At 46.8% G+C, this 11,627-nt stretch overlaps 3 protein-coding genes across 3 annotated transcripts; 2 read left to right on the forward strand and 1 right to left on the reverse strand.

Moving 5' to 3' along the window:
* Window positions 1-2,492: 2,492 nt before the first annotated feature.
* On the reverse strand, window positions 2,493-5,393 carry CCR75_008606 (uncharacterized protein; the record flags this gene model as incomplete). Its single annotated transcript, XM_067966656.1, has 1 exon — window positions 2,493-5,393. One exon carries the CDS (start codon window positions 5,391-5,393, stop codon window positions 2,493-2,495), a length of 2,901 nt encoding a protein of 966 aa, XP_067815611.1.
* A 432-nt stretch (window positions 5,394-5,825) lies between these two features.
* CCR75_008607 (uncharacterized protein) lies at window positions 5,826-8,355 on the forward strand. The gene is made up of 2 exons (XM_067966657.1): window positions 5,826-7,973; window positions 8,039-8,355. The coding sequence occupies exons 1-2, from the start codon at window positions 5,849-5,851 to the stop codon at window positions 8,113-8,115; spliced, it is 2,202 nt and encodes a 733-aa protein (XP_067815610.1). The 5' UTR covers window positions 5,826-5,848; the 3' UTR covers window positions 8,116-8,355.
* An 862-nt stretch (window positions 8,356-9,217) lies between these two features.
* CCR75_008608 (uncharacterized protein) lies at window positions 9,218-11,476 on the forward strand (the record flags this gene model as incomplete). Its single annotated transcript, XM_067966658.1, has 1 exon — window positions 9,218-11,476. The coding sequence occupies one exon, from the start codon at window positions 9,218-9,220 to the stop codon at window positions 11,474-11,476; it is 2,259 nt and encodes a 752-aa protein (XP_067815612.1).
* Window positions 11,477-11,627: the final 151 nt, after the last annotated feature.

Here is an 11,627-nt window from a genome sequence, read left to right on the forward strand (position 1 = left end):
ACCCCTCTTCTGAAAACTCTTGGGAGTTTGAGGTACCTTCTCGGCAAGATTGCCCGTACGCCGTTGACGTTTTGAGCGCCAAGCTCAGGGTCGACTCGCGTCATACGACGCTTCCCACCACTAGAACTAAGATTAGGTGGATCCATAGCCTCAGTGCGGCTTCGGTCAATGGTTGCACGGTCAACCGAAGCACTGAGGCTATGGATCCACCTATTCTCAGTTCGGCAAGACCTTTTTTCGTTTTGTGGCATAAGTGATGAACGTAACGTGCATTTGGCCTTAAGCTTAGTGAAATCGAAGCGAAGCTTCCGTTTCAAACGAACATCAGCCCTATCAGCAGACGCTTTGATATTCCAAATATTACGAAGGCGGCGGGCATTTAAAATCTTTTTTTGGGGGGTAGAGCTCTCATGTGGACCCAGTTCCCAAATGAGACTTCGTTTTCACTCCTTGTTTCGCTTAAATTTAAAACGATCGGAACTTCCCTCATGGAGGTCACCGAGCCCCACATAGTGAATATAGATTCACTCCGCTTAGTGCGGACGAGCGTCTCAAAGAGATCGCGTGTCACAGCTTGGGCATCTGGATCTTCGGTGATCCGGCGAGGACGCCGGAGGAGATCGCTGCTCGCGACGCTCTTCATGAGCAATACCTTACGCCAAAGATAATGACGCGAAGCCAGTATCTGACGCGTTTACGTGATCAAGCCCGAGCTTTAGCATTCGCTATCTCGGCAGCTCGACGACAAGCTCTTTCCTCTATGAGAATTATCTGCTCTTGCTCTTCATGAAGCGGATTCGTAATGATGTTGGAGTCAGGGTCCCGTGTCCTGCTTAACGCAGTTGAGGCATCAGCAATACTACGTTCTGAGAACGGATTAGGGCCCGCCGACGTTCATCCAGAGGAGAAGGCGTGTAAGAACGACGCTCTTTCTCCTCCTCCTCTGATGGAGAGTGACTTTCAAAGTCCACCATGCCCTCATCGTCGAGGGAGGTGCTAAGCGTCTGTGACTCACGCTTGATTGTCATGAGACAAAGAAAAGAAAAACACAACCGAACGGTTAGCTGTTTAGGTTCCAACCTCAAAGAGGAAATGAAGCGAATGTTGTCACCCGTTGTCAACAGTCTGATGGGGAGGGTGTAATGGGGCACACATCGGTTGGAAAACCGTCGTTGTGGTGCATTTACCTTATGGGCAAAATACCCTTGTATCCAATTTAAAAATAGTTAGTTATTTAATCCCATTTATTATGGGTAACAAATGTAATCGCCGCCAGCAATAAATCTGGCGGTCGAAATGCATTTTAAATTAGCTAGGGTAAGGTTTTAAATTAAATAATTAAATGAAGTGCAATTCGCCTTTTGATCTTAAAGCGCTAAGTGCCTTTCTAAGGCTTGCGCATTGATCTGTAAGAACTAGAAGCCTTTCTAAGGTACATATTCTCGAGGACTAGTTGCCACTTGGTTCTACGAACCCCTGAATTCTTTGAACTAGGATTCCTTAAGCTTAGTAGCTTGTACGACTCCATGAGTTGTTAAAACCAATTAGCTCAATAGAACTAAGTGACTCTCTGAATCTGAAAGTCTTACGCTGACTTAAGTGAGGTAGCTCCGCTACAAATACCGTATTGTTCAGCTTCAGAGTGAGCTTGAAGAGCTTCTTTTGCTGTCGCAATTGATCGGTATGTTTTTTCAGCTGGAGGAGCAAGAGGCATGGTGAAAGAAATATGGAATTGAATTTGAATTTGAATTTGATTATGAGGTGAAGTGTTAAACAAGCTACTTCAGGGGCGTGTGAGCAAGCCAATCATGGATTTTGAGAAAATCAGGTAGGCTTGCTGAAACGAGGCACTACGACTTGTACTGCTTCAGTACAAGTCCACTTCGTACTGCTTCAGTTGCGAGTGGTGCCCTACGTTATTTCACGTACACTAGTACGTGCAGAGGAAGACTTTTCTTAAGGCAACTAGCTTTAAGAGGGTAAAATGAAAACTTTATTAAATATAATAAAGTGTCTCTTGTTCTATCTTTGTAAATGCTAACTTAATTATAATCTAATATTAAACATGTAATTGAATTCTTATCTCTATCTTATCTGTAACTCTCTCTTTGATTACTCCTACAGCTGTTTAGTCTGCGGAATAAATAGGTATGATGGTCTATACCTATTTATGGATAATAATTCTAAATATTACTATATAAAGTAATATCCTGCAAATATTATCGACCTTTTAGATAATATATTAATTTACAACCTCTAAGTGTTAATTTCATGTAACGATACACCCCGTTACAATTGCCGTATAGATCTGCTAAATCTACATAGAAATTAGAAAAAAACCCAAACTAATAAAAACTCCGGTGCGAATAATATCTCCCTTATTCAAATGCAAAGCTTCTGGATCACTCAAAACAAATCACATTTCAACACGATTCAAATTACATTTAACAATTGTATTCCAAAATCTCAATCTTCGACAGATCCTACCGAATTTAGGAGTTGTCATTAATGCTAAGAAGTTTCTTCTCCACGTCTTCAAAGCGTTCTGATCCAGCTCGATCCCGATGGAAATACCCTTGAATACGTTGTTTTTCATTTTCACTGAGGGATTCCAGGCAAAATTTCAAATGTGGTGGCGTCAAGTCTTTTCGAGTAATCACTCCACGCACTTCATTGCGTCGATTTAACACAATGAGATGACGAAGTCCCAATGATCGAAACAATCGAAAAGCACGTGGCACTGGTGTTTGTTCTTGCACAGTATGAGGCGTCGAATTCATGTATGGCGTAAGATCCATCCACAAATCCCGTTCATCGTCGTCCAATTGAATGTCATTAATCGATGGGTACCGTGGATAACTACCCTCCATATCGCGGTATGAAAGCGCGTACTGATCATTGTACAACAGTGTCGTGTCGCCCGCAGGGGTACGAACAAAAGGCTCAGGCTTTTCAATAAAAAAGTCTTTGCGCTGTAGTAGAACTGTAAGATGGTGACGGTAAATGATACCACAAAAAGAGGGTGATTTGCGCATGAGACGCAAATTTGGCTTTTCGCCACCCCCTGCAGCATCTTGGTTGCGAGGAAGAATCACTGGGAAACCACTATGGGTACAATTTTTAAGCACATCGTAAATCTCCCCGACTTTGGCAATCTGCGGAACGCACGTCGTTGGGGAGCTCATAATGTTCATGGCACGTAAGAACCGAGCATAGTACGGCGGGTCAAACTCGAGGAACGGGAGGTGATTCAAATGAATGTGAATGTCATACAGACCTTCATTAAACCCATTTCCGACCCAACGCACAGCCATTAGCGACACCATAATAGGAAGACCCCATTCAATCACGCCTGTGCACTCAAGAATGATGACTGTGAGTGAAATCGTCATTCGTGCCATCCCCCCAAGCATACATGCCGATCCAATGAGCGCAAACATTCCATCTTGAGCCCCGACAGGGAAGCCTATCGAATGCACAATCATGACGCAAATTCGTCCGTACGCCGCGCCTGCAAGCAAGCTCGGGACAAACAGACCCGAGGGCACAGCAATGCCATAAGTCCAGCACGCGAAAATATAAAATACAACAAAGAACATCCCGAGCGAGAATGGCGTGAAGCTCGAAGTACTTGTAAAGTGGAGCAATTGCTTCATACTCGTCGCGTAATTGACGGTCAAGAGCGACGCCAAGTCGTTGTATTGCCCCTTGGGGCAATAAAATTGGGACAACGAGTCGCTATAGTCACCTGCGAGATCGCGACACGTTCCAAAGAAGTACGAGAGCCAAAACGATGCCGTGGCCATACAAAATGCAATAAGCAAAGCTTCTCCAAAGCGCAAGTAGCGATGCGTGACATGACGCTTTCGAAATTGAGTCAATACGGTGTTGGCACCGTTAAAACCAGCACCAAAGAGACCACCGATCATCCCCATTAGAATAAAAATAGGAACATCCAGCACCTCGTAGGCTTTACTGCCTGTAAATTGTCCAAACGTAAACGTGCCCGTTTGAGTCCCCAAAGTTCCACCAATAAACACATGCCCGACGCCAGGAGTTGAGCCACTTGCTTCACTCACTTCCATAAACGACATAAAGAAATTCAATACAAACGCAGAGACCATAGCACAAAAGAACGTCCGCCACGTAAGGTTTTGGTGCCAGAACGAAGCACCTTCTTCGAGCGCAAACAAAACACCACCAATAGGAGCGCCAAAAGCTGCTGCAACACCCGCAGCAGCGCCACAGGAAATAAAATCCCGCTTTTCCTTGTCATTTCGAAACCCCTTGAACTTCGTCCAGCTCGTATCAAGTCCAAAACTCGACGATTTGCCTTGGGAGAGACCTGCACCAATGACCGAGCCACTATGAATCATCGGTCCTTCTTTCCCCACTGGCAAGCCACCCGCGACACTAAATAAGATGCCAAATGCCTTGCAAAACAGCGTTTTAAGTCGTACGACGCGGTGAATTTTAATCCCATTTAGAGTCGCTTTAATCTCCGAGATTCCGGAGCCACCTGCCACGGGGCACAGAATTGCGACGCAATAACTTGCCACAGCGACAAAAGCAACACTCACGAGTGCGTAGACGACGAATCCGAGGCCAAAGCGACGAATTCCTTCCCTTTCATCCGCGACGAGAGACTCCATAGTAGCTGTACGAAAGGTTGATAAGAAAGATGTCCAGAACTCGACAAAACAAGCGACTAAAGCCGTTCCAAGGCCGACGCCAAACGTCATGACCCACCGAGCGATATTTAACGACCGAATCGCGCTTTCTGTCTGTTCTTGATCGTGTTGCATGTTCACGCGACTTTCAAAGAAATCGTAATTGAACGACTCGCGATGTTGGGCTTTGGCCCGTTTTTCCAAGTCTTTTTCTCGCTGAGCTTGCTTGCGTGTAGCGGAAGAGAAGGGATGCGGTCCTCTTCCTTTAAGCCAATCCAGTAGCGTCGTTCCATTCCGTTGTCGTAGCGCTTCTTCGATCTCAAACCGCGAGAAACGAGCTCCAGAGTATAAATCACTCGGAAACGAGTGGGTCCGCTGGACTGCGTACGATGAGTAGAGTTCACGCATATGCTGCGAGTCCACGGGGTTACGCTGGAGCGTGGGACTGCGGTTATTGACGCGCCAGCTTGGAAAGTGAGGACCGTCGAGCGTGAAGCGCGGCATGGGTGAGCGCAGAATCGAAGACGGCGAGCGGAGAGCCGACGCAGTGCGTGCTAACGCTTGGAAGCGACGCGGAGCGTTGGAAATCACGACATCGGGTCCAGACGAGGGTGTGTCGCTCTCGTCGTCCTCCTCCTCGGTGGCTACGGACACGGAGACCGCGGGGGGCATTGATGGTGCGAGGAGGGCGTCCGTCTCCGATGGTTCACGGGACGACGCCATTCTATTGTAAGGGAATTGGTGCGAATGCGCTCGATTGGGGGGAAATGGGTTCGTGGAGCAATCGTGTCCGCACGAAATTTAAAGCAACGCTAGTGGTCTATAAAGGGGGAGTTTAAGGGCAATACGCTATGGACAAGTAAGTGGCATCTGCATTGATGGAGTGGCAGACGTGTTGTCATGATGATTAAATAAACAGATCAAGTGGTGAGAACACGAGAAAAAGTGTGAAGACAGATACTGTAATATAAATGGAATGTCGTGGGTTACGGTATTTGTTGCTGCGACAATTTAAAACCATGCGCCACACAAAATTTACGTAGCAGCTCTCTTACGTCAAGTTTCAATTGACAAGCTGACTCAAAATTTCGCACTTAAACGGATCAAGTTCTGCGTAGTTCTCTTGATACGTTCTCGTGCACGTCTCGAACGTGGCTACATTCTCTTCTGTCACAGCAATGGATGCCGTGGAGACAGGTACCATTGGATATGACCCCATGGACCTTCTTCATGTCATTCGTCAAGGCAAGTGCGAGTACTTTACGCGCTATCGGCTGCAAGAGACGCTAATGCTCATGGGTTGTCGACCCAAGGATGCCGTAATCGTGACGAAAGAGGCTCTACTCGCGTACGAGATGCACTTGGAAAGGGAAAACAGCAAAAACAATGACAATCAGCTCAGTATAAATCTCGACAATGACGACAATACTGCTGAGAGAAAGATCCAGAAATTGACGTCTCGTGTTGCTTTGCCGTGGCATGTACTCCATCAATGTATCTATTCCTCCTTGGCCCGACTCGATTATGTCAAACCACACCATCTTTTAGATTTTGAAATAGCAAAAGAAATCACGCAAAGAAGGCAGAGTTTTGCCGTGTTGTTAGGGGGGACCTCAGGCACAGGAAAATCAACCCTTGCATCGTTGCTAGCAGCACGATTGCGACTCACGACGGTCTTACCGACAGACTCAGTGCGTCATGTACTTCGGTCCTTCACGTCCAAGGAAGAAAACCCATGCGCGTTTGTATCAACCTACCAAGCTGGCGACGCATTAACCCCCGCAATGATCGCTGCGATGCAAGGCGATCGAAAGGATCTGTCCGCAGCTCGATTGCATCAAAAGATGGTGTTAAAAGGGTACAAAATGCAGTCGACTCTTGTGTTGGAGAAGCTCGATCGAGTTCTGACAATGTTTGAAGCACGGAAACAGTCGCTAGTGGTCGAAGGTGTCCATTTAAACACCAATGACTTGCTAACTCTCGTGAAAAAACATCCGACGTGTGTCCCATTTGTCATATACATTAGTAACGAGAACAAACATCGTGAACGATTTGCCGTGCGAGCACGTCATATGACTATTGATCCTCAAGAGAACAAGTACATTAAACACTTTGGCAATATCCGGATCATTCAGCGTCATTTATGCAAACACGCCGATCGGTACTTGATTCCTAAAATTGACAATACGAACGTCGATCGTAGTATTGCGACGATTCAAAGCACTTTAGTCCGAGTGTTGCGGAAACTTGATCGTGGAGAAGAACTCGTGGATAACCAACTTGGCAAATTTGTGACGTTGTCTCGAGAGTATGAAAACTCGACCAAGAAAGCGTGGTCGAGCAAAGGCGTGCGGAAAGCGATGCGTCCGCTTTTGAAGCAAAGGGTTTCGAAACGACTATTGCTACGTCGGCTTTTAGCGGAACAAGCGACGAATTTATTAGGAGCTCGAGATCCACATCAAGGCGACGACTCGTCTAGCAGTGAAGAGGACGAAGACGATGCTAGTCGGGAAGCAGATGATGAACGAAATGCCGACGAAGACGATGAAGATGAACAAACGACGATTGTTGGTAGTTTAGTCAGTGGCACAAACGCACAAGAGCTTTCGTCAACAGTCAATGGACCCACGTTGACCACAGAACTGATTACTCCGACCCGAGTTGCTGCTCAAAAGCAATTGTTTATAGATGAAATCGAAGAGCATTCGACGAATACGAGTGACAAAGCAAAGCTCATATCGCAGGCTGTTCGTCAAGCTGCCGTCTGGCGAGCTAGTCAACCGTTGAGTAAGTATACCGACTGGGATTCACACGTTCCACCCCCGAGTCCAGAAGTGACCTTTTCAGATGTTATGGAAACTCTTCCGGGATTCGCCGCAGTCGTGGAGAAGGGAAAACGATCGACTTGGAGCTTTGAAGAGCGACGGAAAACATGGATGGCTCGAGGAAAACAGCCCGCTGACGCATTGAATGGCTTGGTAAATCAAGTGCGCAGTAGCACGACTCCACCTCCACTTGCGTCACGACAATTTAAAGCTTTTGCTGAAAGCCAGCGCGTGGAAGGAGAAGCTCAATTGCAATTGCAACGAACGCAACAGCAGCTACAGCAGCAACAAGTTTATCGAATGCATCACCAGCGACCACCAATTGGAAGACAAACGAAAGCGCTGGCGCGAAGAGCTCCGTCTCTGCAGCTTCAGGATAGTTCAAGCAGTTTAGAATTCGACTTCGATAGCGTCTCCATGACGGATGTGAATGAAGATGGCGACCACGTATCGCAAACGTCTTCTCCACTCGATGAGTGTACGTGATATGATGCGATGGTGTCTTTATATGCATTGATGAAAGGTTTATGTTTTTGGCTGCAGGCATCTCGCCATTCGAACACAGTTACGACGATACTGATAGCCATTTTGAGGTCAGCTCTCAGAGCTCGGTGGAGTGACGAACTCATGATTTATTTGAGTACAAATGGTCTTGTAACTTTCTGGCTTGGAGCTCTTGTGGGAAATAGAATGGATTCGCAGCGACATACTAGCATTCCCTTGAGACAATTGACCACACAAATAGGAACAAGAACAAAAGAGCGTAAATCACCTGTAACGGGTGTTCCGTTACATAAATATTATTTCCTACAAGAGGAAAATAAATATTACTTTTTTAAAGAGGATATACATAGAGAGAGGGGTACAAAATTATTAGCTTTATTAATTTTTGCGTGATAGTTCCAATATTACCAAATTTGGTAATATTGACGCAATAAGACATCAGTTCTATTGATTGGTTGATTGAAGTTTAATTAACCCCGCCAATTGTTACAAGACGGTGCGTCCATTTATAGTTAGTTAATAGTAGATAGAAGATCGTTACGTTTGAACTTAATATATTAATACAATCTTACTTTTTCTCTATTCTAAAGCCTTAAATTTAAATTTACCCCCTGGTAGCTAGGACTTCCTAGCTACTTAGAGCCTTCCTCTGCAAGTTGTGTACGTAAAGTAGTTTAGGCGTTCAACCTTCACTGTAATCAGTGTAGTTTTTGACTAATACTGTCATCAGTACTAGCAAAGGGTGCCCCGTTACAACAGCCGAAGGAAGTGTTTCTTTAATAATTAATGAATTAGTATTTAAAATTCGAAACTTTTTTTCAGTAACTATTTCAAATCTAACAAAACAATATGTTTTGGGAGCCATTTGTCCATAAAATCCATGAAAGTGCACCTTTCGGCTCTTGCCACAGACTCCAAATCAAATTGTATCAATTTACCAGAACAGCGTCCGCACATACAAGGTGCCCCTCAATTCTCCATCCGACCCTCGTCCGACCTAGTGTTTGCCACACTATCGTTTTAGTTCAGTCGCCAACTCCTGACGACACCGCGGCTTGATTGTAACCCCGCCGTAGTGCGCCCGCGCCTCTTGATCTCTACGTCGTAAAAACGGGATATCGCACTTCTCTCGATTACTAACGGACTTGCATCGTATCCTGCCGTTTCGTGGCGTCGTTACCCTCAGCATAACCGTCATAATCTTCATCGTCCGTAGCCATGGCGAGCAAGCGCCTGGATGCCGTCAAGTTGGCCAAAAGCTCGCGTTGGGAGGAACTTCGGCGTCTCGTGGATGCAGAGCCCGTTGTGGCACAGCAAGTGGACTCGTACGGTATGCTCCCACTGCATTGGGCGTGCACAGAGCCGCAGTCCATAGGCGAAGGGGTGTTACTTACCCTCCTTAAGGCCTTTCCAATGGGCGCACGCGCCCCCAATACAGCCGAGATGTTGCCACTACAGATCGCAATTAAAGCCCAAGCACGCATTGAATGGCTCCAGGCTCTATTAGCGTCATATCCCGATGCCGTGCTGAAAAAAGCGCCGACGGGGGAGAATGCCGTACAGCTTGCACGGAAAGCAGGCCTCTCTAGTCGCAGCATCAAGCTTCTGGAAGAAATGTACCACCACGTCTGCGCAAAAGATGGATTGCCAGACCAGCTTGCCTTAGAGAGTCAAGAAGCAAAGCATCAGCTTGAAAACTCTTCGTTCCAGCAGCAAGAAGAAGGCCAGCTACGACCGTCAGAACGGTTCCAAGCCATTGTCAGCGACCTCCCACTACCACAACATGAAAGTAGTGAGTTATCTAATCAACGTATGCGTCGACTAAGTAGCTCAGCGTCGCTCAAACTCCGTTCGTGCTCAGATAATGAATCCTACGCCCAGCAAATGAATGGAACGCAAGCTGTGGTCGGACCAAGTCCATGGTCCCCACGTCGAATTACCGAGAGTTCGCGCCCGCAGTCTTTTGTATCGCAACGCCAATCAATAACGTCAAGAAACACTGTCACGCTGCCTCCACGGTGGATGAATGCGCTTAGTTGTAGCATCTGTGCGCAAAAGTTTGGGACGTTTAAAAAACGCCATCACTGTCGCAATTGTGGTCAATCGATCTGTCGAGATCACTCGGCTCGGGAACGTATGAAGCTTCCACACTATGGCTTGAATGATCGCCACCGTGTGTGCGTTGTATGTCATGATATGCTGCGCAATGCTCATCGACAAGCACGACAGCAGCATTTATCGATGCAAGCAGCTCAGCGCGTGGGAATGTCGACTCGTGGTAGTCAAGTTCTTGGTCCGGAGATACGTCGATCGGACGAAGCTCAGCGGTCGCCATCAAACGCGCTTGGACGGCATTTATCGGCCCCAGCAAGTGCTCCAACGTTTACTGTCGGACCTTTTCGAAGAGGCACGGACGTTGCGATTAATGAACAAGTGGCGAGTTTACAGAAACAAGTGACAATGTTAATGGAGGAGAAACAACAAGCTGAAATACAGCTTCGGGTTCAAGCAGAAATGCTCAGTGGCCCTGATCGCCTTACAAACGGGTCCCGTGGGAGCAGTGCTAGTGGAGGAAGTACTGCTAGTGGTTTGCCGCTGCCTCGTGATCGTCAAAACTCGCTTCCAATGCCCTCGGGGATGCCAAAATCGGGTCTTGTGGGTCCAGGAAGTAACTTTGGCCGGAACATGTATCGCCCTATGGGCCAGCAATTGCTTAGTCGAACCAAGAGCGCAGGTAGTTTTCGACCAACTCGAGAAGTTGATATTGATAGCCCAATGTTTGGGGAAGCGCAACTCCAGCTACTACAGCAGCAGTCGTCTCGATCGACTTCGATGGCAGGGAACCCCGCTCTCCAACGCACAACAAGGCTGCAAGACGCTTTGAATACGATTGCTGCTGTTGAATCGACGTACGATGACATTGATGGATCGGACTCGGACTCGGATATTGATGGACGACATACGGATATTGGGGACTTACACGATGCTGAGGCGGAGTTTGAAGTCGATGATGTTGTGCACGAGTATCTTGTTGATGCGGAAGTTTGTGAAGACGTTGTTGAGGACGACGAAGACGAAGAAGCGGAGGCGTTCAAGGCCACAGACGAAGACGTGCTTGACGAGATAGACCCTGATGTTCAAAGCGAGTGTGACTTTGGCAGCGATACGGTGCCAGAAGTGGATGTATTTGTGAATCTAGGACACGTGATGATGGAGAAAGGAAGTGTGAGTGCAGCGGTGCAAGCCTTTACGCGTGCTGTGGAGATTCGACCTGATGATCCTGCCTTGCATTCGCTGCTTGGTCGTGCGTACTATGCGGATGAGAATTTGGAAGATGCTGTTGCGTCGATAGCAAAGTCATTGGACTTGGAGCCATCGGCCACGAATTCGACGCTACTTGGGAAAATTCTTTTTGAAAAAGGCGATCATGAAAAAGCAATTGCAGCTTACCAACAATCATTGGACATGCAAAAGTAAAAAAAAAGTGTCGTAGGTAGGTGGTCAAGCAGACGCAGTAGTTCGATAGTCCGACCGATAGATTATAATCTTGTAAAAGCTTGTTTTTAAATCGTCACGAACAGCGTCAATGAAGACGAGTATGTTCTTCTTGCTAGCCAGGAGCAAGAAA

Source organism: Bremia lactucae, linkage group LG16, assembly GCF_004359215.1.
Source record: "Bremia lactucae strain SF5 linkage group LG16, whole genome shotgun sequence".
In the NCBI taxonomy this organism is placed as follows: Eukaryota; Oomycota; class Peronosporomycetes; order Peronosporales; family Peronosporaceae; genus Bremia; species Bremia lactucae.